At 54.9% G+C, this 25,489-nt stretch overlaps 1 protein-coding gene across 1 annotated transcript in view; it reads left to right on the top strand.

Moving 5' to 3' along the window:
* The window catches only part of sobpa (sine oculis binding protein homolog (Drosophila) a), a 38,788-nt gene extending 16,761 nt beyond the window's left edge, over positions 1 to 22,027 (top strand). The window contains 6 exon segments of the mRNA XM_048973880.1: positions 2 to 153; positions 11,590 to 11,685; positions 15,255 to 16,133; positions 16,135 to 16,802; positions 16,804 to 17,227; positions 19,706 to 22,027. Of these exon segments, the coding sequence (XP_048829837.1) occupies positions 2 to 153; positions 11,590 to 11,685; positions 15,255 to 16,133; positions 16,135 to 16,802; positions 16,804 to 17,218 (2,210 nt within the window). The 3' untranslated portion in view covers positions 17,219 to 17,227; positions 19,706 to 22,027.
* Positions 22,028 to 25,489: the final 3,462 nt, after the last annotated feature.

The following is a 25,489-nucleotide window of genomic DNA, read 5'->3' on the forward strand; positions in this document are numbered from 1 at the left end:
GAGGAGGACATGTCCAGTGTACAGATCATGTGCGCCTGGTGTCAGAAGGTGGGCGTCAAGCGATACTCCCTCAGCATGGGCAGCGAGCTCAAGAGCTTCTGCAGCGAGAAGTGCTTCGCCGCCTGCCGCCGGGCCTACTTCAAGCGCAACAAGGTAAAGGGCCTGTTCCTCTCAGCCAATCGTGTGTATGCAGGGCGGACCGTGTGACCACACTGCTGACATCACTTCCTCTTTAATCCTGCATGTATTTGTACTGAGGCTGCTTTTACCCAGAAAGTGCGAAACACTGCGTGACTGAGTACGGTGCTCCCCCCCCCCCCCCCCCCCCCCGAACGCTTGAAAGTCCAGTTCTTTAGCTGAGGAAAAAAACTCACAGCTGAGGCCAAAGCCAAAGTTTCCAGAACTTGTTTTTAGCTTTTTACTTATGTGTAGAGGCAGCTGTGAAAATGCGGCAGTGAGCTGCTGCTGCCGCCACTGGATCGTGTGGTGGGAGGTGGAATATGAGGATGTAAAGTATACTTTCTGCTTTCTCTGCCGTCTCGAAGCTGGGATATCTAAGGAGTCCCACTGTAAGTATGGCATATCTTCATTTCATCTTCATCACTGCTTATCACTATGGCCCATAGCGCTCTGTGACGATGCCTGACCAAGACTCACATGACATGCCCACTACTGTGTTTTACAACCCCTAGCTGGAGCTTGCGGTCACGTCCGCCAGCGCTGCCCCTCATCTGCTGGAGCAGAGCCCCCCCCCCCCCCCAACATTGTGCACAGGATGACATTGTCATAAAATACATGACAATTTCATTTTAAATGACTTTTAAAAGACTACACGAGCATTTAAGCAGCATCTATCAGTTTACGAGCCTCCCCGGTTGTCAATGTCTTCAGATACATGCAGCCGGTGAGGCTGGAATTCATCTTGGCCTGATGTGTCTCTAATTATCTGGGCCTGCAATATTAGTACCTCAGTCAGGAACAGGAGTTTGACAAAGAATGGATACAGTGGGATTTTCTAGTGTAATCCAATATGTCAGAGCCTAGGTTCCTGCCTGACACTCAGAAGACATTCCTCCTCTCTCCCCCGCTCAGTTATGTGTGCGTTGGTATGGCGGTGTGTTATGTTACTGTCTTAACAGTAAAAGTAAAAATGAGACTTGTGACGTTGCTGTCGCTGAAGCTTTTGATTATTGATTTCTTTTTCAGATGGATTATACGAATGAATAGCTGTAGTTTGATTTTCCATTTGTTCCTCTAGTTGTCCACAGATGTATCTAGGCACTTAGAACCTGCTCATGCAGTAAATAATGGTCCAAATAGGAGTGGTTTGTGTCTGTGTGCATGCCTGTATCTGATAAGCGTTAGGCAGACTTGCTGTCCATCTTGCTACAAGCCCAGAGATCTTCAGCTCATAGCCAGCACTGAGCTCTGTATGACTATCTGACTCGCAGTGACTCTCCAGGGTTCCCTGCGCTGGGGCCTCAGGGCTGGGGGGGTGCCATGCTTTCTGCTCTCATGCGATGTGCTGTCAGACAGGAGTTGCTGTCTAGCAGCTCGTTAGCACGTCTGGCAGTCACTGTCAGAGCGTGGTTGGCGTCCTGTCCCGTCTGGCTCGGTCTGTGGCTCATGCCCTCTTGGATCCCGCCTGACCTACACCCTTATCTTTCAAGCCCGGCTCTTCCTTAAACTTCCTATTTTCACAATTTCTGTGACCTTTGTGCATCCCCAGACCTGTTTCTGCCTGCCGTTAATGTATATTCTCAGGGGGGGGCAGGGGAGGTGTTTCGAGGCTACGCTGACAGACGTCGCTCCTCAGAATGACAACAACTGCAGGCAATGTTCCTCTTTTAGCTCAGGAAATATTCCCTGCGGCCTCCCCGCCCCCCAGCACAAACACAGGATCGTGTGTCACAGAGGCCATTCAGCCTGAAGGTGTTCCTTGCAGAGGCAGACAGCGCTCAGGCTCACCACCCCCCACTGCCCCCCTGCAGCTTCTCTGCTCCCTACACGCCTGCCCCCCCCCCCCACCCTTTTCTTTGGGGAATCCATGAGGGAGGAAAATTGATCGGATCAATGGAAATGAGATCCGGAGGGAGTGACCCACAGCAAACTCCCGTGGTCACCTGGGGTGCCATCACTCGCTGTTGGGTGTGTGTGTAAGGAGGAGCCTTAAGTGTGTCCCTGCTTTTGATTTCTGTCCTGCCGAACGCCAGTGTCGTGCTCAGCAGCGTTAAGCTCGTCCCCACTGGCTTCAGTGCCCATCCTGCTGCACACAAGTGTCGTGCTCAGCAGCGTTAAGCTCGTCCCCGCTGGCTGCAGTGCCCATCCTGCTGCACACCAGTGTCATGCTCAGAAGTGTTAAGCTCGTCCCCGCTGGCTGCAGTGCCCATCCTGCTGCACACCAGTGTCATGCTCAGAAGTGTTAAGCTCGTCCCCGCTGGCTTCAGTGCCCATCCTGCTGCACACCAGTGTCATGCTCAGAAGTGTTAAGCTCGTCCCCGCTGGCTTCAGTGCCCATCCTGCTGCACACCAGTGTCCTGCTCAGCAGCGTTAAGCTCGTCCCCGCTGGCTTCAGTGTCCGTCCTGCCAAACGCCATTGTCATGCTCAGAAGCGTTAAGCTCGTCCCCGCTGGCTTCAGTGCCTGTCCTGCCACACACCGCCGTCATGCGCAGGAGTGTTAAGCTCGTCCCTGCTGGCGTCTCTGCCTGTCCTGCTGCTCGCTGGCGTCATGCGCAGGAACATTAAGCATCTCCATGCTGGCATGTCTGCCCATTCTGCCGCATGTCACGTAAATGACGTGAAGCCTTGTGGCTACATAGATGTGCATTAATGTCCCGCTGGTGAGCCCCCTGCCCCCGGCTACATCAGCCCATAGCATTGGGAAAACCACATTTCACCTGCTGCTAGAGGTGTTGTGGAGCCTCGCTGAAAAGTGCAGGGCGGGGTAGGGGCCACAGACGCTACCCCAGGCTGCTCCAGCATGCTAATGCGCCCCCCCCCCCCCAGCCTGAAACAATGACCGCCCTCTGGCACCTGTCACTCGCGTGTGGCCGATGCTGTCCCCCAGAGCGCATTCAGGCACCTGTCACCTGCACTGTGTTTCACCTGCTGCTAGGCCAAGGGGATGGGGGAGGGGGGGTGAGGATATGGGGCCTAATGAGGCCGTCATTAAAAATCACAGGCGTGAGCGACAGGCTATTTTATGTCCCCCCCCAACTGATGCGACAGTCAGCTGATGAAATGTAGGAATGGCAGTCAGTGACAGACACTGTTCAGTGACAATGCTTCAGCACCAGCTACAGTCAGCTGTACCTGTACCTGTGACATCACAACTGCTGGTGTTCCAGGCACAGTGGCATTCTGGGTAGCTCAGGGTATGGAGAGGGGAGCCTGGCCCCTCAGCCTGGTGCTGTCCCTCTTAGAGCAGCCTCCTAAGAGCCTCGTTCAGCACTGTGGTGGAATCCTACCCATCGGGGGGCGGGGGGGCTTGTCTGTCTTTTGCTGTGGACCACAAAGTCGGCCACAACAAAGCCTCGAGTTTTTCCAGCAGCGGGGGTGAGGCGTCGCTCTTGGCCTGCCTGCGCTTGTCTGGCTGGCTTGGGGGGGGGGGGGGGGGGGGGTGGGTTTCGGGCTTGGTTTCGGGTTTTCCGCAAGAACCTGCAACTGCCTCGTTTGCACAACTCAACCTGGCTCTGCGGGGAGATGGTGGGGGGGGCGTCTCAGGCAAAGCCCTGTCCCGTGTGAGGAATTTCCACTGTGCTGACTCCCCCAAGATGTCTCTGTCACTGTCCGTAGGCTGGGGGGGAGCAGAGTGCGGCAGAATTGAATCAAAGTTTCTTTTTGATTAACAATGTCTGCGTTTCCCACCTCAAACAACATCTACATAACTGTAATCACATACATACATACATAGACAAACATACAACACAGACACACGCACACCTACATACATACATAGGTAAATATGTACAAACACACACTCACACACCAAGCACACACACTCACGTATACCAAACACGCACTCGCTCACACAAACACACACTCACACACCAAGCACACACACTCACGTATACCAAACCACGCACATACCAAACACACACACACATACAGAGTGGAGTGAGGGGGGGTGTGCAACAGAGGATGCTTCTAGCTGCCCTCCACCAGCTCTGGGGGAACAGCCATATGGAGTAGGAATGAGAAATTTCAAAAGCATCAAAAGAGTCGGAGAGAGGAGAAGGGAGAGTGGGAGTGCGGGGGGATGGGGGCGGAGCCATGGCCAGCGTGGGCCCAGTGTCAGTTAGCTGGGGGGATGGGGCGGAGCCATGGCCAGCGTGGGCCCAGTGTCAGTTAGCTGGAGGGGATGAGGGCGGAGCCATGGCCAGCGCTGGGCCCAGTGTCAGTTAGCTGGGGGGATGGGGGCGGAGCCATGGCCAGCGCGAGTCCAGTGTCAGTTAGCTGACTGACAGGTCGGTGCCCTTGCCAAGGTATGGCCCTTATGGTCCATATCCCAGCACCTGCATAGACACTGGGCCATCTTGGCGCTAAACTGCCACCCTCCATGGTCTGTCCTGTTGCTATGGATACCACAGACATTACTGGCAACCACTGAAACCCCAAAAGGGATGAGCCTCCAGATTATCACCAGGGCTTTACTGGGAACCAGCATCCCATCCCCATCATCACCAAAGCTTTACTGGGAACCAGTATTCCATCTCCATTACCACCAGGGCTTTACTGGGAACCAGCATCCCATCCCCATAAACACCAGGGCTTTTCTGGGTACCAGTAGCCCATCTCCATCAACACCAAGGCTTTACTGATAACCAGTACCCCATCTCCATTACCACCAGGGCTTTACTGGGAACCAGCATCCCATCCCCTTTTAACACCAGGGCTTTACTGGGCACCAGCATCCCATCCCTGTTATCACCAGGGCTTTACTGGACACTAAATGTCCTCACAATGTGATAAAAACATGTTATTTCGACATTTTTAAGGTTAGGGCTAGGTAGAGGTTAAGGTCGTCATTGTTGAGATTAGGGTTTTGCCCATAGAAATGAATGGACTGCCCCCACAAAGATATGAATACAAACGTGTGTGTGTGTGTTTTGGATTGGTCAGTTTTAACGCTGGGGCAGCATGTCTAGACTGCGAACCAGGTGGGAGCTAGAGAATGACAATGTGTGAGACTATGTGTTTGTCTGTTAGTGTGAGTCTGTGTGTGTCCTGTCTGTGTGAGTCTGTGTGTCTGCGTCGGTGTGAGTCTGTGTGTGTCTGTGTCGGTGTAAGTCTGTATGTCTGTCTGTGTCGGTGTGAGTCTGTGTGTGTCTGTGTCGTGTGAGTCTGTGTGTCTGTCTGTGTCGGTGTGAGTCTGTGTCTGTCTGTGTCGGTGTGAGTCTGTGTGTCTGTCTGTGTGAGTCTGTGTGTGTCTGTGTCGGTGTGAGTCTGTGTGTCTGTGTCGGTGTGAGTCTGTCTGTGTCGGTGTGAGTCTGTGTGCGTCGGTGTGAGTCTGTGTCGATGTGAGTCTGTGTGTCTGTCTGTGTCAGTGTGTGTCTGTGTCGGTGTGTGTCTGTGTGAGTCTGTGTGTGTCTGTGTCGGTGTGAGTCTGTGTGTCTGTGTCGGTGTGAGTCGTGTCGATGTGAGTCTGTGTGTCTGTCTGTGTCAGTGTGAGTCTGTGTCTGTCTGTGTCGGTGTGAGTCTGTGTGTCTGTCTGTGTCTGTGTGAGTCTGTGTGTGTCTGTCGGTGTGTGTCTGTGTCGGTGTGAGCCTGTGTGTCTGCGTCGGTGTGAGTCTGTGTGTGTCTGTGTCGGTGTGAGTGTGTGTCTGTCTGTGTCGGTGTGAGTCTGTGTGTGTCTGTCGGTGTGAGTCTGTGTCTGTCTGTGTCGGTGTGAGTCTGTGTGTCTGTCTGTGTCTGTGTGAGTCTGTGTGTGTCTGTCGGTGTGTGTCTGTGTCGGTGTGAGCCTGTGTGTCTGCGTCGGTGTGAGTCTGTGTGTGTCTGTGTCGGTGTGAGTGTGTGTCTGTCTGTGTCGGTGTGAGTCTGTGTGTGTCTGTATCGGTGTGAGTCTGTGTCTGTCTGTGTCGGTGTGAGTCTGTGTGTGAGGGGCTGCAGCCATGCCACATCTGGATTGAAGTTGCATTAGCACTTCAAAGGGCCTGCCTCTGCCTCCTGTCTCCTACCTCCTGTCTCCTACCTCCTGTCTCCTACCTCCTGTCTCCTACCTCCTGTCTCCTATCTCGATTTGTGTGACAGCGTGCTGGACGTCTGCTCCTCCTGGGAAGTGTGACAATTTCCACTTTGTTCATGACTTCCTAAAACAGAAGTGCCACTTGTTTTTCCTGCACTGCTTTGAAAAGCATCTATTTTGTCCTTCCATTTTGGAAGCAGAGAGCCCTCTTTTCCCCCCTCCCTGTCTATCTCTCCCTCTTTTCCCCCCTCCCTGTCTATCTCTCCCTCTTTTCCCCCCTCCCTGTCTATCTCTCCCTCTTTTCCCCCCTCCTGTCTGTCCCTCTCCTTCCCCCTCCCTGTCTGTCACTCACTCTTCTTCCCGCTTCCTGTCTATCTCTCCCTCTTTTCCCCCCTCCCTGTCTATCTCTCCCTCTTTCCCCCCTCCCTGTCTATCTCTCCCTCTTTTCCCCCTCCCTGTCTATCTCTCCCTCTTTTCCCCCCTCCCTGTCTATCTCTCCCTCTTCTTCCCCCCTCCCTGTCTGTCTGTCCCGCTCCTTCCCACTCCCAGTGTGTCTCTGCCTCTTCTTTCTTCTCCCTGTCCATATCTCCCTCTCCTTCCCCCTCCCCATCTGTCTCTCCCTCTCATCCTCCCTCCCTGTCTCTCCCTCCTCCTTCCCCCATCCGTCTCTCCCTCCTCCTTCCCCCATCTGTCACTCCCTCTCCTTCCCCATCCCAGTCTGTCACTCACTCTTCTTCCCGCTTCCTGTCTGTCTCTCCATCTCCTTCCCTATCTATCACTCCCTCTCCTTCCTCCATCCCTGTCTGTCTTTCCCTCTCCTCCACTTCACCTCTGTTTTTCCCCTCCTTCCCCCTCCCTATCAGTCTTTCCCTCTCCTTTCCTCCTTTATTACCCCCCCCCCCCCCCCCCCCCACACGTCTGCCATGTTTGTTGTTCGGTGTCTCCAAATGGTCTCCTTCCAGCAGGCAGCATATGGTCCCCAACTTCGCTCCTCATTTATTCCCTGTAATGAAATTCCGCTTCGCTCCAGTTGCCCTCCCCAGGGGCCGTTCCGCCCAGTCTGCATGCGCAGGGCCTTTTTCTCACCCTGGCTGCCGGCCAGCTCAGCTTCGGATTCATCCCTGGTCTTAAAGGCCTTGTCCGAGCCATAAAGACCATGTTCTGAGCCGTAGGTGCTGCATCCGAACCGTAAGGGCCACATCCAGAGTTGTAAGGGTCACGTCCTAAACCGTAAGAGTCAGATCTGAGTTGTAGGTGCCACATCTGAGCCATAGCTGCTGCGTCCTGAGCTGTAGGGGCCAGGTCCCTGCCTTAAGGGCCACATCCCAAGCTGTAGGTGCTGCGTCCCAGCCTTAAGGGCCACATCCCGAGCTGTAGGTGCTGCGTCCTAGCCTTAAGGGCCACATCCCAAGCTGTAGGTGCTGCGTCCCAGCCTTAAGGGCCACATCTTGAGCTGTAGGTGCTGCGTCCCATCCTTAAGGGCCACATCCCGAGTTGTAGGTGCTGTGTCCCAGTCTTAAGGGCCACATCCCGAGCTGTAGGTGCTGCGTCCCAGCCTTAAGGGCCACATCCCGAGCTGTAGGTGCTGCTTAAGGGCCACATCCCGAGCTGGAGGGGCTGCGTTTTGGAAATGAGACACCATCTCTGCATTCCTGTCCCTAGACCTGAAACTGCCCACAGCTGGATCATGACCCCCAAGCAAACATTACCGTCAGATTGGCTATAATCTGAGAGAGCAGACTCTGGGAAACGGGACCAGACACTGACACAGCTCCTTCATACACGTGCACATACACACATGTGCTATCAAGAAAGAGGAGGGGAAGAGAAGGGAGGAGATGGGACAGTAGGATAAAGGAGAAGAAGGGAAGAGGATGGAGAATGGAGGGGATGGGAAGGAGGAGAAGGGAGTCAACGGGAGAGGAGGATAAGGGAGGAGAAGGAGAGGAGGAGAGGGATGAATAGAAGGGAGGAGAGGGGAAAAGTAGAAGAGAGGAAGGAAGAGGAAGTCAAGGGAGGAGGGGAGAGGAGAAAGAACAAAGGGGAGAAGGGGATTAGAGAGGAGAGGGGGCAGGGGGAGAAGGAGGAGGTGGATACTGAGATGGGAAGAGAGGAGAGGAAAAAGGGTGGAGGAGCTAGCAGGAGGGGAGGGACTAGTGGGAACAGTGTATCTAATTAATCCTGAGAAGTTGTTCTGCTGTGAGAGGTGCATGCTGGGAAACAGATGAGAATCTTCTTTTTCACACTGCACAGCGCAACATGTGACTGCTCTTCGGCGTTCGCCCGCCCCTGCCTTCTGAGGCACCCCCCCGGCTGTCCCTGTACTCTGCCTCCGCTTTCCTGGAGGCCCCTCCGGGCAAAATAGGGGCGATGCCCTGAAAATGTCACGGCTCGGCTGACGGGACCCAGCAGCCCCCCTCCCACCCCAGACACACGCATCTCATGCTCGACAATTTACTGAGCACAGGGGGGCAGGGACCCAGGGAGCCAGTTTGCTGTGAGAAAGTGGGTGGGGGTGCTGTCTGTCCCTGCACAGAGCAGTGCTACTGCCCTACAAGGCGGCACTGTTGATTATTTTTTTGCTACCAGCAATCAGAATGGAAACAGTGCTGGGGGGGCACTGCAGGTCACATTTTAGAGCAAGTCTGGGGGCTGTTCGCAGGCAAACAATTTCCACATAACCTCACTCTGTGATCGGTTGAACCCCACAATCAGCTTCTTGTTCCAGACTGTAGTAGTTTATTTTATTTTTTTTGGGAGGGGGGAGCTGAAATGAGGTAGCCAGGTGTTGTACACTTAGGTAAACGGTTGTGTGACATAGCTGCTGGTTAACATGCAGGAGCCTCCTTCCTCTTTGTAGGGGGTGAATGTGGGTGGGTAGCTGTGAAGGTGACAGGTGGGCGGGCTGTGGAGTTCCCTATCCTAATAGCCCTCTGCTACCTACTCTCACTCGGCAGGCTTTCTCTTACTCAGCCTTTGCTTTAATCAGCTCGCTGTATTCCTTGTTATCCCAGAATGCACTGCACCCCCCACCCCATGCCTCGACGCGCTCTGCCGTCTCTCGTCTGCTACGGCTTGGCTCTGCGCCTTTGGATCGCGCCCATGAATGTGTGGCCGCCGCCAGTGGGCCGTGCCAGCATATCGCTGTGCTACCAGGAAGCTGTGTGTGTTTGGACCAGGTCCCTACATAGTTAAAAGGCGAGGGGGTGCGCTGTGTGTCCCCAGCAGGGACAGGAGGGTGTGCTGTGCGTCCCCAGGGACGGAGCAAGTTTGGGGGTGGGGGGGCACCTGAGCAGGTGAAATATGCAGATGGAGGAGCACTCAGCCAGGTGGTGTCATTCTGCCCACACCATGCATGTGCAGAGACAATAGGCTTGGAGCTGCGCTGTGTGGCCGGGGCCTTTTGCCGGCCCGCCCCTCGAAGCCCCTGCCCATCCGTGCCGATGGGGGCTTTTCTGGCTCTTCCTCGTATCAGCGGCGCACGCCGGTGCCTCATTAGCGCTCGGCAGCAATAGGCTGGATGGAGGCCAGGGGCCTAGGGGCCCTAATGCGGCCCCAAATCGAGCCTGAATAATGACGGGGGGATTAAGGGAGGCTGAGAGAGGGAGAGATTAGGAGAGAGAGAGAGCGATTAGATGGGGGGAGGGGGGTGCAGAGCTGACTGAGCCGTGAAGTGCTCCGGCTCAGTTCAGAGCAGAAGCATGGTTCCTGGATGCAGGGCGTTTTCTTCACATGGAAACGCTGATGCTGACGCACACTGCTCCCCTCCTCTCCTCTCCCCTCTGCTCCCCTTTGCCCTCTGTCTCTTACTCCTCCTCCCATTCTCTCCCTTTCTGTCATTCCTGCCCATCCTTCGCCAGTATGTTACGTAGCATTTGAACTAATTGTGAATAGAGGGTGTAAGCAAGGGGAGTGTGTCACTGCGGGGGTGTGTGAGTGGGCACTGCCGTATACGGAGTTTGACAGTGTTACTGGAGTGAGACAGGAGCATGATCTGTAGTGTGATCGGGGCGTGTCTGGACCAGGTCTGGAGCGTGTCCTAAGCATGTCTGTAGTGTGATCAGGGCGTGTCTGGACCAGGTCTGGAGCGTGTCCTAAGCATGTCTGTAGTGTGATCGGGGCGTGTCTGGACCAGGTCTGGCGCGTGTCCTAAGCATGTCTGTAGTGTGATCGGGGCGTGTCTGGACCAGGTCTGGAGCGTGTCCTAAGCATGTCTGAAGCGTGATCGGGGCGTGTCTGGACCAGGTCTGGAGCGTGTCCTAAGCATGTCTGTAGTGTGATCGGGGCGTGTCTGGACCAGGTCTGGAGCGTGTCCTAAGCATGTCTGTAGTGTGATCGGGGCGTGTCTGGACCAGGTCTGGCGCGTGTCCTAAGCATGTCTGTAGTGTGATCGGGGCGTGTCTGAACCAGGTCTGGAGCGTGTCCTAAGCATGTCTGAAGCGTGATCGGGACGTGTCTGGACCAGGTCTGGAGCGTGTCCTAAGCATGTCTGAAGCGTGATCGGGGCGTGTCTGGACCAGGTCTGGCGCGTGTCCTAAGCATGTCTGAAGCGTGATCGGGGCGTGTCTGGACCAGGTCTGGCGCGTGTCCTAAGCATGTCTGAAGCGTGATCGGGGCGTGTCCTCGGTGTGACTGGAGCAGACTGCCATAGGTGTGAGTGTCAAAGCAACCCCACTATGATGCACCACCTCCTCTTGGGGGACAGCAACCCCCCCTTGACTAGATTTGCTTGCTAGATTCCCGACCTTGACTCTGCGTTCAGACCTGTCCAAGGGTTAGTAACTGAAGTGAGCTTAGCACTCGATGAAAAGTATCTGGGTCTGTCCCTGGCAGAACCTGCATTTCCCTGCCTGCGATCACTGACGACGTGGTTCTGTCTCAGGTAGGTTGTCTTCTCCTGGGGTCCCTCTGTGTGGAGGAGAGCCCTGGGAGATCAATCTGAGTTTTGCTTGGGGGGATGGAGAGACTTTACTACTCCTAGGCCCCTGCCTGGGGGTGATAGACCAAGCAGGTTCTGAGTGGTGGAAGAATACCAGTGGCAGGAAGTGATGTCACCCACTGCCCACTTATAACACAAACCCCAGCAGCATGTGTTCCTTGGCACCATCTAAACAGTCCCTGCATGATCTGCATGTTCCACCTGACAGAAAGGGCGCTTGAGCCAATCACAGCACAGGTGCCCGCCAGCCCGCCCACCAACACCCACCTGGGCGTGCCTTTCTGTTGCCATGTGAACCCTCTTACAACCTGTGATCATGGATGTTCAATGTCTCACTCTGTCATTGTTCTTTTTTTCGCCTGCCACGTGACATCCCTCTTTCGTTTGCTTTGTTTTTTGCCTTTCATTTGCTGCTCAGCTCTTTATTTTGTCAGTCCGTAAGAGGCCGTTATTTCTCCCCTTTAGGCGAGAGACGAAGACTGCCACGGTGAGAGTTTACCACAGCACAGCTATGCTAAGGAAACGCCCAGGCTTGTCTTCAAGATAAACAGCGATGTTCTTGTAAGGACGACACCCCCACCCCGCAGATAGCACTCGAGTGTAATGGCTAATGGTTAAAGGTGCAGCTTCACTGCCTCTTCTCACGCCATAATCACACATTTCCTGTGTTTTTATTTAATGTTTACGCCTTTGTTTCCATCCTGTGAGTTTATCTGGCCGCAAACATTTTTCATTTGTGTTTGTGTCACATTTCATTCTGCGTTCTGTTATGATGCAGGTGTGTGTTTGCGGTCCCTGTGTACGGTTCTGTAGGTGCAGGCCATTCCCGCGAGCACCAGGGCCACAGGGTCACCCTCCGTGTCACCCTGCGGGTCACCCTGCGTGTCACCCTGCGGGTCACCCTGCGGGTCTCCCTGTGTCCACTGTGTCCTTCCTGCTGAGCACTTGAACTAGCTCTGAGGACCAAGACTGTGACCATTGCAGAACTTGACCATTGACATCTCGCCCCCCCCCACTCCCCACCCGTTACCCTCAAGCCCTGGGACACTAGTGACACTAGTTATTTTGCAGACTAGATAGAGAACTTACCAGTCAGGCTGTGCGATGGCGGTTGGGTTCGGCTTAAATGGGCTGTATTCGCCAAGGGAAACGGGCGAGCCATTTTGATAAATGCGAATGGGATGGAGGAGGGTTGGTGCAGGGTTTGTGTGTGTAGAGAGAAGGCATAGACAGCACACACACATACACATGTCTGCGTGATGGAGCGTCTTCCTGACCATGAAAAATGCGCTTGTTCTGCTGAATTTCACAGACTGTGATGTGCCATTAAGCCAATTTAAAGAACAAAACGGCAGGACACGGGAGGGGGGATGTGCTTCATCTGCACAGATCCCAGAGCAGAGCATTGAGACGCACTGCTGTGTGTGAACGTCCCGGTACGGAGGCGGTGCCCTGAGTACAGCGAGGAGAACCAGGTGACATGGGGCGGGGAGCACCAGTGTCAGGCGAGGGTTCATAAGACCCAGCAGAACACAGGGGCACCGCAGGGCTGGGTCACAGCGCATCCCAGCATCCCCAGGGACGGAGCGGCCTCGTAATCGTACTTGTGTGTCTCTGTGCTTCCCGCCATCTGCTGGGGGGGTGTGTTGCGCGGCCAGGTCAGCCTCCGTAAAATGCTTCTTCATCCTATGGTACGGGGGCAGTGGGGGAGGGAGGGCAGGCTGCCCCCTTCCCCATGGAACAGAGGTCAGACTTCCCCCCCCCGCCTCCCTTCACAACACAGGACCAACTTGGGTCTCGACCCACATATTTTCACCTCTGGGGGGGATGGGGGGTTGTACCAGAGAGAGCATCATCTCCTGTGAACCCCCCCAGTCATCACCCTCATCCTGCCCCCAGCAGTGATCCGTTCCCTTCTGCCCTCTGATACACAGATCTGCTGTGCGGGGCACGTTATACTGACAGCCCCCCCTGGGGGGCCACCCTGTCATTTTCTGTGGCCTCCCGCGGACAGGGGCATCACCCTGTCTGTGTGACATCAGAAAGGAGCGAGCGTGACCCGTCCCTGGGCGCGTGGCACTGGTAGGGCAGATGGGCGGATGTGATTAAGCCTGGCCGTACGCATTCACGCACGGCGGTGCCGGTGGGGGGTCCATTAGTGGCAGTGGGGGCAGAGCCAGCGCTCTCTCCCCCCTCACCTGTCTCCTTTGCCAGCAGAATGGAAGCGTGTTTGTAACTGATCGCCACCCAGCATCATTAGTGCCGCCATCGTCCTCCTGTTCCTGCTCCTGCTCCTGCTCACGGTCCACCTGCCGCAGTGGACCAGCACTGTCCCCAGCCCACTGCCATTAACATCACCATCTTCTTTTGTCTGGCCCCCTCTCTCTTCCCCTCCTTCTTTTCCCCGCTGTCCCCTCACCCCCGTGAGATGAACACAGCCGGTATACGGTGGGGGCTATTGCCGTGGGGCCCCTCCTGGCAGGCCCAAACACATTAATGCGTTAGTGATGCCTGGGTAGGGGATGGGTTAAGGTTGCTGTTTTAAGGACGTTCTGTGGAAGTTTGGTACCAAGCTCTCCGAGTCTGATGGTGAACAGCCTGAAAGCCGGGGGGAGGGAGGAGAACAGAGGAAGGAGCAGTCAGGGTGTCTGTGTGTGTGTGTGTGTGTGTGTGTGTGTGTGTGTGTGTGTGTGTGTGTGTGTGTGAGAGTATATGTCTGTATATGTGTTTGTGCATGCATGTGTCTGTCTGTATGTTTGTGTGCATGTGCTTGAGTCTATATGTGTGTGTCTCTGTGAGTGTGTCTGTCTGTATGCATGCATGCATGTGTGCGTGTGTGTGCATGTGTATGCGTGTGCGTGTGTGTGTGTGACTGCATATGTGAATCTGTGGGTATGTGTGGTAGTGACATTTAATTGTCTGTTGCATGTGACAGAGTGACGTCTGTGTCATTAGTTTTTTTTGTTAGCCTGTGGGTGACAAAGGTGTTACCCTGTGTGTGTGTTATTAGCCTGTGTGTATGTCTTTAGCCTGTGTGTGTGTTATTAGCCTGTGTGTGTGTGTTATTAGCGTGTGTGTGTCATTAGCCTGTGTGTGTGTCATTAGCCTGTGTGTGTGTTATTAGCCTGTGTGTGTGTGTTATTAGCGTGTGTGTGTCATTAGCCTGTGTGTGTGTTATTAGCCTGTGTGTGCGTGTCATTAGCGTGTGTGTTATTAGCCTGTGTGTGTGTGTGTTATTAGCCTGTGTGTGTGTTATTAGCGTGTGTGTCTGTGTTATTAGCCTGTGTGTGTGTGTTATTAGCCTGTGTGTGTGTGTTATTAGCCTGTGTGTGTGTGTTATTAGCCTGTGTGTGTGTGTGTTATTAGCCTGTGTGTGTGCGTGTCATTAGCCTGTGTGGATGTCTGTCATTAGCCTGTGTGGGTGTGTGCTAATCGAATGGCTTCACACAGCACATCAGCGCTCAGTGGGGTATTTTAGTCTGGGAGACGGATGGACATCATTGAGGCTCCTGACAGCTGATTAATGCCTTAATTAACTCTCATGAGCAGTGCCACTTCCATTTGGAGCCGCTAGAGCGTTGGATCGCTCTGTGGTTAACTTCAGTGCCCACATCTCTGCTATCAGCTCGCCAGGGCTGGCAGTGCTTGGTGTTTGGCACATTGGGTTTCAAAGTGGTCTGGTAACATCCAGTGCTCTTTACAAGAAGTACAGAGAAAGATTGACTGAAGGAGACATAGGATAGGGGACAAGAGACAGAGAGAGGAAAGGGTGCAAGAGGTAAGGAGACAAGAGACAGCGAGTGGTAAGGAGACGAGAGAGTGAGAAGTCAGGGGACAAGAGACAGCGAAAGGGAAGGAGATGGGAGGAAAGGGAATAAGAGAAAGCAAGAGGAAAAGAGATGAGAGACAGTGAGAGGGATTGGGGCCGGGGGGGGGGGACTAGGCAGTTTTACTACTTGTCTATGTGCCTGTCTGCATCTACCTTAGCCTTCGTTTATGTTTCATTGCACATATCTTTGACTGCTGGCTGTGTCGTTTCCTTGACGACACCGGGCACATGTATGTGTGTGCATGTGTAAGTATGTACGCTCTCTGACCCCCCTGATCACTTGGCCGGTTCTGTCCCACAGGTGTGTGACTGGTGTAAGCACATCCGCCACACTAAGGAGTACCTGGACTTTGGTGCCGGTGAGCGCCGCCTGCAGTTTTGCAGTGCCAAGTGCCTGAACCAGTACAAGATGGACATCTTCTACAAGGAGACCCAGGCAGCCCTGCCAGGAGCACTGTGCGGCGCGGGACACCCCTCCATGGAGGGCAAGCCCGACGGCAGCACCGGGGTGCAGCTGCTCACACCCGAGTCCTGGAACGCCCCGCTGGGCGAGCTGCGGCGGAAGGCCCCGTCCCCGGCAGGCATTGGCCCCACCCCTGGGCCCTCGGCTCCCAGCTCTGCCTCCCCGTCTGAGCCTGGAGTCGCCTTGGGCCCCTCGTCCTCTTCCTCGTCAGCCAAGATCCCCACCCCAGGGCCTCGGCCCCACGAGGGCACCAGCCTGCCCCCCCCCATGCCCGCCCTACACCAGGCCATGGGTGTACCGCCGGGCAGCCCCCCCATGGTGATGACGCACCGGGGCCCTGTGCCGCTGCCCTTCTTCATGGAGCACCAGATGATGCAGCAAATGCGGCCACCCTTTCTACGTCCCCCCCCACCTCACACACCGGGGCCCAACAGCCCACTGTCCAATCCTATGATACCCGGCATCGGACCGCCCCCACCCCCGGGCCCACTGAACGGCCCACCCTCCCGAAGCCTGGGCCCCCCCGCCAGCCCCATGCACAGGCCACTCCTCTCACCGCACATCCACCCACCGCCTGCTGCCACTGTTCCCATGGGGCCCCACCCAGCCGCCCACATGCCCGGCCTGCCGTTCCCCCCAGTCAACATGATACCCAACAGTCACCTGCCCGTGCCGCCTGTGGTGAACTTCGGCGTGCCATCTCTAGCCCCGCTGGTGCCCCCCCCCCACGCTACTGGTGCCCTACCCTGTCATAGTGCCGCTGCCGGTACCCATTCCCATTCCCGTGCCCATCCCTTTCAGCCCCAAGGCCTCAGGCGACCACCCTGGTGATGGTGACGCCATTCCCAGCGCCTCGGGGGAGGGGGGTGAATCCAAGGGCCCCGGGCTGTTTTCCCCTGGTCCGCCCCCCGGAGATGCCGGAGAGCCCAGGCAGGGCCCCTCCAATGCCAGTGAACTATCGCCTGGCCTCTCTGGCTGCTCCTCTGGCCCCGAGCAGGACCGGACTGCCGTGGTTGACTTAACCGTAAAAGTGGAGAGCCCGGGGGGCTCTCAGTATTCGCCACCCGTGACCAAGCCTCTGACCACGCCCCCAACCACACCCCTGGCCACACCCTCTACCCTTGAAGGTGTGATAGACTTGACGCTGGGTCGGCGCTCCCGGTTGCAGCAGGTAATCCAGCGGGCAGCGCCCAGCACACAGGTGAAGGCGGAGCCAGAATCCCACCCCTTCCTGGGTGAGACCACAGGGGGGTGTGGCTATGTAGAGGCCACAGGCAACAGGGATGTCCGCAGCCCACCGGACCCCATTGCCCTGCCTTGCGGTGACCCCGCCTACTGTGCTGCCGCCAACAGCAATGCCCCGCCCACGCTCCAGACGTTACCCCCACACCCCGCCCAGCCCAGCGGCGCCCTGCAACGTCATCGTCAATGGCACCCGGTCGCCGGACGGCGGGCCTGCCAGGAGAGCCCCGCCCCCAGAGGAGCCGGCACTCAGCGAGCTGGAGTCGGCGAAGGAGAACACCTGCACCAGCGCGGAGCGGGATACAGGTAAGCGGGCCCCCTCGGAGGAGGCCGGGGCCCCTGGGGACAAACAGGACCCCCGGGCCGCAGACGAAGACCACGCCTACGCGCTGCCTGTGCTGCCCAAGGCTGGCTGCGTCATCCAGCCTGTGCCAAAGCCCGCAGACAAGAGTGCACTGAGCCCCTGCGGCATCGCCACGGCCCTCCCCGGCAGCGGAGCCCCGGACCTGCAGCCCCCGCCAAAGAGGAGGTGCCTGCGAATTCGCAATCAGAACAAATAGAGGCAACAGGTTGGTCTTGCTGCCCTCGTGCGTGCTCTTCGCCCACAGGGGCCGGCTAGGGGGTGGGGGAAGGACCCCCGCCCTCATCTCATTCCTGTCACTGCTGTATTTATTATCGTGTCGTTTAAGCTGACACATTAATCCAAAGACATGGCTGTGTCACCCTCCTGCTCTGGGGGCAAGACCCCACCCACTAAAAAAACACATGTTTATCAGCTGCTGATCTGATAAGACACATGTATTACGTGCTTCAGAATTAAGCATCCATTCTTTGCTGTACCTCAAGTCTGAGCACGCGGGTTTCTGAAAGGATCCCATGCCTCAGGGCCCTCACTCTGTCCCCATTCTGTCTCTGCTCTGTCCCCACTTTGACCCCATTTTGTCCCCACTTTGACCCCATTCTATGTCTGCTCTGTCCCCACTTTGACCCCATTCTGTCTGCTCTGTCCCCACTTTGACCCCATTTTGTCCCCACTTTGACCCCATTCTATGTCTGCTCTGTCCCCACTTTGACCCCATTTTGTCCCCACTTTGACCCCATTCTATGTCTGCTCTGTCCCCACTTTGACCCCATTCTGTCTGCTCTGTCCCCACTTTGACCCCATTTTGTCCCCACTTTGACCCCATTCTGTCTGCTCTGTCCCCACTTTGACCCCATTTTGTCCCCACTTTGACCACATTCTGTCTCTGCTCTGTCCCCACTTTGACCCCATTCTATGTCTGCTCTGTCCCCACTTTGACCCCATTTTGTCCCTACTTTGTCCCCACTTTGACCCCATTCTGTCTTTGCTCTGTCCCCACTTTGACCCCATTTTGTGTCTGCTCTGTCCCCACTTTGACCCCATTCTATGTCTGCTCTGTCCCCACTTTGACCCCATTCTGTCTGCTCTGTCCCCACTTTGACCCCATTCTGTCTGCTCTGTCCCCACTTTGACCCCATTCTGTCTGCTCTGTCCCCACTTTGACCACATTCTGTCTCTGCTCTGTCCCCACTTTGACCCCATTTTGTCCCCACTTTGACCCCATTCTATGTCTGCTCTGTCCCCACTTTGACCCCATTCTATGTCTGCTCTGTCCCCACTTTGACCCCATTCTATGTCTGCTCTGTCCCCACTTTGACCCCATTCTGTCTGCTCTGTCCCCACTTTGACCCCATTCTGTCTGCTCTGTCCCCACTTTGACCACATTCTGTCTCTGCTCTGTCCCCACTTTGACCCCATTTTGTCCCCACTTTGACCCCATTCTATGTCTGCTCTGTCCCCACTTTGACCCCATTCTATGTCTGCTCTGTCCCCACTTTGACCCCATTTTGTCTCTGCTCTGTCCCCACTTTGACCCCATTTTGTCTCTGCTCTGTCCCCACTTTGACCCCATTCTATGTCTGCTCTGTCCCCACTTTGACCCCATTTTGTCCCTACTTTGTCCCCACTTTGACCCCATTCTGTCTTTGCTCTGTCCTGACTTTGACCCCATTCTGTCTTTGCTCTGTCCCCACTTTGTCCTCATTCTGCTCTGTCTCTGTCCCCACTGTTCCCCTGTATGTGTGTGGGGCTGCTGTCCCATAGGGTCGGGACACAGGGGCTTTATCGTGCTGTAACGTGAGCCCTCAGCATGGCCCCGGTAATGCTTGAATCCGCTCGCTTTCTGCCCCGGGGCTCTTTCCACTCTCTGAAACGTTGCTCGGGTTTCCGGTGAGCAGCCACCGCCCCCCAAATCCCCAAAGCTGCAGAAATTTCATGTTGAGAAGCTGCTGCGTTCGGTTCTGCTTCTGCTTCTTTCGCTCTTTTCTTGTCCTGCATTCCATCCTCTTGCGGGGGGGCCGTGTGAGGGGAGCCGCCCCTGTGGGCGTGTACGTGAGGCGGATCCGTCTCCAGCTGCTCAGCGTCTGGTTCAGGGGGTCCTCACGGCGCAGACTCCTTTGCTGGGGGGGCCCAGTTAGGACACCAGGGTGCAGTCCCATTCCCCATACAGTAATGATGGGGGAGGCAGGGGGGACACCCTGGACAGGATGCCAGTCCATTGAAGGGCAGAGATACACACGTGCACATGCACAGACGTCTACCCCGCTGACCCCAATCCGATCCCCTGTGCTTCAGAGCAAGCAGAAGGTCAGCTTGGCATAAGAATGTGTTTGCCTAAGGAGCCCCACCCAAAGCTACAGCAGCAGCGACCCTGGAGCTTGGCCTGGCTCCCTGTGCTCCCCTGCTCCCCCCACTGCTGATCCCAGGCCACCTCCTCCCTTGGCCTGGCTCCCTGTGCTCCCCCCACTGCTGATCCCAGGCCACCTCCTCCCTTGGCCTGGCTCCCTGTGCTCCCCTGCTCCCCCCACTGCTGATCCCAGGCCACCTCCTCCCTTGGCCTGGCTCCCTGTGCTCCCCTGCTCCCCCCACTGCTGATCCCGAGCCACCTCCTCCCTTGGCCTGCACTGTGTGGTTTCCTTGCACTGTACCTTTTGACCTCTGACCTTTCCCATCTCTCCTGTTGCAGCTGTGATTAAAGGCAGCGTTTCACTGATGGGGTGAGAACAGACGTGCCAGCCCAGTGCCACTGCCTCGCCCTGCCCTGCCCCACTGAAGACAACACCAGCGTCCCCCCCTCCCCGAAGATACACACCCCCACTCTGCCTGCAGCTGCTTACTACCGCCATCTCACCCGGGCTTTTGGATGAGGACTTTTTCTGCCACTGCCATCACCCACTGCCTGCCCCCTGAGCTGCACTGGTCTCACAACATCCGTCCTTTGGCCCATTCTCCTCCCTCCATGAGAACCCTAATGACGTTCCACCTCACAAGACCTCCCCCCTACCCCTCGGGGTTCCCATTCCCATGCTCCCTCGGATCCGTCCAGGTCTGGTAGGTCAGCTGTCCCGGCGGGCCGAGGGCTCACCTACCGGCGGCATGTTGTCATGGAAACGGGAGCGGCGGGATGCACATCGATGCACAGGAGGGTCACGCCAGGCCACCGGGAGTTCGTGCACTTTTCACATGCGGTCTAAACATGGTCTGTACTATAGAGAGAACAGCCCCCTCGTCTGACAGATGCGGATATTCTGTGGGGGTGGGGTTAGTGATAAGTGATCCATCGAGGGGGCCTGTGCGCAGCAGTGACTTATGGCTTACTGGCCTGATTGAGTGCCAAGGATACTTGGTGGATGTTTGATCTTCTCTGCGTTCCTTCTTCCCCTTCCCAGGAGCCTCCTCACCCACAAAAGCACACGCACGCACACACACACGTGCGTGCAGGTCCACACACCCCCATCCCCATCTGGAACAGAGTAGTTGTTTTGAGTAGACCTCTAAAAGCGGTAAAACAGTCTGTGGCAGCGTTTGCCCTCCACTGTCAGAGAAAGAAGAAAAGACTGAGGGCTGAAATTTCAGCCCCGGTACGCAGCCCCACTTCCTCAGACCATGGGGGCCCACGCATGCCGATCGGAGCGGTCCGGACAGATCCACGGGCGGCTCTCTGCTCCCATTTCACTGTTTACTTTAGTGCTTTTGTGGTTTTTGGAGACATGTGCAATTAAACTGTCACCCATTGAGTCAAGGATAACAGGGTATGGGCAAACGCATGCAGACCTCACCAGCAAGCTCACCGAACTCACGGCCCCGCCGGCCCCCCGCCCCCAGTGCGCACTCCCGCCAAAGATCTGGTACGACACAGCTGAGCTGGGCCGGCTCGTAGCTTTAAGTTACCTTATGCCCACAGTCCGATTAGAGCTCGCGGCTCACCAGCCAGATTCATGACGTCACACTCTCCAGCTCCGGGGAGGAGGTCTCACGCCACACAGCAGAGGCACATGCTCGCCATAGCCCCCTGGTGGCCAGAAACACCCCTCACTCTCCGCCACGCATCCCGCTTGGTCAGGTGCTAAAAAGCGTCATTTGCAACTGATGTTGGGGGGGTGAGGACATCGAACGATAGGGAGCTGAAGGCAGGGGTGGCACAGGAATGGAGACGCATTCCCTCTGAAAAAGACGAACAGGCACATCTCACAGATCAACAGGCAGGGCGCCATCGCTGAAGATAGTTTTACTTAGACAGTCCTTGAGATGAAATGTCAGTTGTCCCCTCAGATACTTTATACGCCTTTGAATAATCTCCCTCCTTACCACTGCCAGTATTATCCTCCAGTCGTCCTGAGTGTCAGATGCTTTCCGGCTGAAAGAGAAAGAGTTTGGTGTAATTAATTCAATATCGCAGGCGATTTCTGACACCAACACCTGTTCTGAAATTTCACTTCCTCTGTTACAGCTCCCAGCATTCCCTGGGGCATTCGTGACCGCGCAGATCGCCAATGCCAAATGTCTGTTTCTGAGATTTATTCCGTGCGTAAGTCAGCGACCTTGCCTGCGAAGACAAGACACCAGATTTATCAGTATTATAATTTATTCCTCTGTATCGGCGTAATATAATTGCTGTTCCATTAATGAGTCGGGAATAGAAATGGGAGCGTGACCGTTCCCGAGTGTCAGCCAAGCGAGCCGTGCCGGCCAGAACGCGCAGCTCACGCAGTGCCATCCTAAACACTGGAGCGGCTCTTTACCACGCCTGTCAGCCAAGCCAGTGAGTTTTCCCGTTGGTGTGAAATCCAAAGAAAGCCACGTCCAGAAGATGCCCAAATAGAGGAGCTTGTTAAACACCTCGGGGGTCCCAGCCAAACCGAGTCCTCCAGTCTGTTTGTGGGGGGCCTGGGGAGGGGGGGGAACAGAAGTACCCCCTAGCCACCGCCTGTCTCCGTCTCTCCGTCTCCCACTTTCCAACCTTGGATGCCAAACAAAGAGCAATACAGCTCAGCTGACCCCCCCCCCCCCCACCCCGACTGACCGACTTAGATTTCATGCTGGTTTAATTTGTTTTTTTTTTCCACTTGAGGTCTAATTGTTACACATTTCAGCCCATCTCCCCTTCAAACTCGGCTCGCTCTCTAATGTTTGATTTTTTATTTTTTTTTGTTGTGCTGAAACTGGATCTTTGCTGGGGTCTCTACACCCTGAGCATTGGTGTTGGGTTACAGGCACATGGGGGCTCTGCAAACTGGGGGGGCTCCCTCCCGGCGGCACTCCCCCCACACCCAGGACCGAAGGGATGCAGGTCGCAGGTTTGACGGGGCCCCTGCTCCCATGTCCTCTGTGGTGGAGTAACCGCTTCATGTGCCCCCCAGCTTCAGGCTTCCCTGCCCTCCTTTGCTGGGCTGCATCAAGCTCCAGTGCGGAGAAACCCAACACCAACGTCCAGATTAGAGAGTGTTGACTCAGAGTAGGCCGTGTAAGCGGAGCCCGGCTGCGCTGCTAGCCGGCATGGCGGTGGGGGCTCGCTTACGCCCGGCACACCTATCTGATGGCACACTAATCACCAGTTTTCCTTCTTCCTCTTTTCAGCCCCTGCAGCTCTGTGGCGTGCCAGGTGTGTCAGCACGCACATGTGTGAGGGGTGGGTCACGGGGACCACGCCCAATAGCAGAAGCTCAGGGGCAGTGTTTACCCCCCCGGCTAGGGTTGCCTCCTTCAGGCCAGCCTCGCGTGCTGAATAATGTATTGGGGGTTTCCGGAGACGCAGCAGGGAGACTGTGGTGCATAAACTCGCACACCAGAGATATCCAGCTGGGGGCGCTGCTTCATTCAGCACACCCCCCCTTGGGGGGTGTTTGGGTAGGTGTCCCCCATGGGAAGCTTGCACTCACTTACACCCCCTGATATATTGCTGGTAGCCAATGCATGAGGGTCGCATGCTGCAGCGCGTCACTAAAACGCTTCCCCCTAATCAGACCAACACAATCAGCCTGATCTACAGACCACAATAACCAGTAAGCACAAACACCACCATACTGGGATGCGTCGCATTGGCTCAGTGAGCTAATCATACCATAGCCCCGCCTCTGTGGGCGGATCCTCATCTAGACTTACCACCGACAGTCAATCCAATTGCAGCCCCGGTCGTGACCGACAAATCCTATGAATTTGCTAGAGAAGCCAGCAAGTCGCTTATTCTAGAGCACATGCATGGTGGACTGTAGCAGATTCTTGGCCCAGGTTGATAGCCAGCCTGCCCAGCGAGGGAGCACTGGTCTGTGCGCTTGAGCTTACTGGGGTATGATTTTAGGTGCGTGTGGGTACATCAGCGCCAGTGCGACCTTGCCCGTGTCACCTGAGCCCTCGGGCTGTCCGCACAGATATAGAGCTGAAACTGGAGACTGTTTGTAGTGACTGTGGTTCCTGACAGACATGGGAGTCTGTTTTACACAATAGTTCCAGCAGGTCTTTCTCTGTCCGGCTGCACGGTGGCCCTTCGAGCCCCTGTGGTCCGCAGCGCAGCCACAGTCCCCGGCTGGACCCAAAGCAGTGCCACCGCTCTCTGCTTTCTGATTGGATCCAGTGAGGCTCATATGTCTGCAGGGCCTTAGTCCTTCAGTCTGGTGTAGAGTAAAGAGATAAATAAAGACAAACACGCCTGTGTGACACTGAGCTGTGCCATGTGTGCTGGCTGGCTGGAAACCTACAGTAACATAAACAGCCACGAAGTGGGAGTGTTGAGTCCGTCCCGGTTTTTTACCGCGGCTGCCGCACCAGGGCGCTGTTTGACGTTATCGACATGCCGACGCTTAAACCTGAAGCTGCTGTCTGAACACGTAAACTGGCAGAAACGGAACACAACGTTAAATACTGGGGGAGAAGGCATCTTCTCAGCTCCCCGAGGCCTGTGGCTGAGCCTCGTTCACCTCGGTCTCCACCTTGATCTCAGCTTAGACGTAAATTGCACCAACCTTTTTGATGGAGGCTATAAGCACGGGTCACATGACCCGGTTAGACACCTGGAGGGGCAGCAGCCACGGGTTTGTCTGTCACTCCGCAGGGTGGGTGTGCCTGGGGCCCTTGTTATGCAAAATCCACTGGAAAGTTCCGGAAGGACACACAGACGTTTTTAATGCCACTTCTTATAGGTAATCAGCGAATCTGCCTTAATTTTCACCGGCACGTTCCACGGCTGCCACCTGACGGAGGTGCCAATGATGCTCTGCCTGTTGTTCAGAAAAAAACTCACTTTGTAAAAACAAGACAATAAAAACCGAAACGACTTTGTTATCTCGCCCGTGTTGATGTGTAGATGATCAGCTTTTCTGTATAAAACCCTCAGATTTTGCTAAAGAACCCCCCCCCCCCCAAACATACCCTGTCCTGCCCCCACACTCCCCTGTACATTGACCTTGTGGTGGACATTTTTGTGTACTTGCAGAACATTTTATAGTATTATTTATTAATGACAAGTGTTTGCATTTGCAAATGAATAAAAAAGATTCTTGGGCAAAGAAGTCTGGATGCAACATAGTTGCACAATGAAGAAAGAGTCTGTTTGCTCAGCTGAGAGAAACAGAAAGACAGAAAAAATACCCGTGTGTTTATATTATGAAATTGTTACTATAACTTGTCGCCAAGGTTGCTTTAAAAAGTATGATTTTTTTTGTGTTGTACCTGTATTTGTTTTTTTTTTCCAGTGAATTGCTTATTATGACTAATAAACAGAGCAGAACTCAGCCTGGAACTCAGTCGCTGGCTCCTTGTTCTCTCACACTGGCTGTCACAGCTCCCGCCTTCCACCCTGAAAGTCATAAAAGTCCTTTCCTGGGAATCGGTCAGTTGATATGGGACCTGCCCGTTTGCACATATTTGGGTACGATTTATACGTTGACGATCAATCGCTTGATTTTTTTTCTGCCACGCAAGTCTGAACGCTGTTAGAAAAGCATGGTTCAAAAACCACTTTTCGTCCAAAGGAAGAATGGGTTTATTGCGCCATCGTGTGGTAGAAGTTAGTAACTGCAAATAGACTAAAAACACGATTATTCAAAAGCCTGACGTTCAATAACGTATATAAATATTGCTTTTCAGAATCAGAATCGTGTTTATTGGCCAAGTATGTGCAAGCACATACAAGGAATTTGATGTTATTACATGTAGTAGTTATAAGTATTCTTGACATAAACCTCTGTAGAAGCAGATATTTTAGGAGTTAAACGGTTACTTTCTTTTTGAAAGTGAATCTAATATACAAAACAAAAAAAAAACAAAGAGATTCAGCAAGTCACTAATTTAAACCTTGAACGGATTGTGTAGCTAGTAAAAATATTAAATGTTGCTTAACTGACACGCAGAAGACGAAACGATGACAGATTTCGACCGCGGAACCTGGAGCCTCTCGCCACTCAGGCTTCAAACACATTACGTACCTGTTAGTACCAGTACACACGCACAATATTCCACTCTTGATACGACGGAC

Source organism: Brienomyrus brachyistius, chromosome 14, assembly GCF_023856365.1.
Source record: "Brienomyrus brachyistius isolate T26 chromosome 14, BBRACH_0.4, whole genome shotgun sequence".
Lineage (NCBI taxonomy): Eukaryota > Metazoa > Chordata > Actinopteri > Osteoglossiformes > Mormyridae > Brienomyrus > Brienomyrus brachyistius.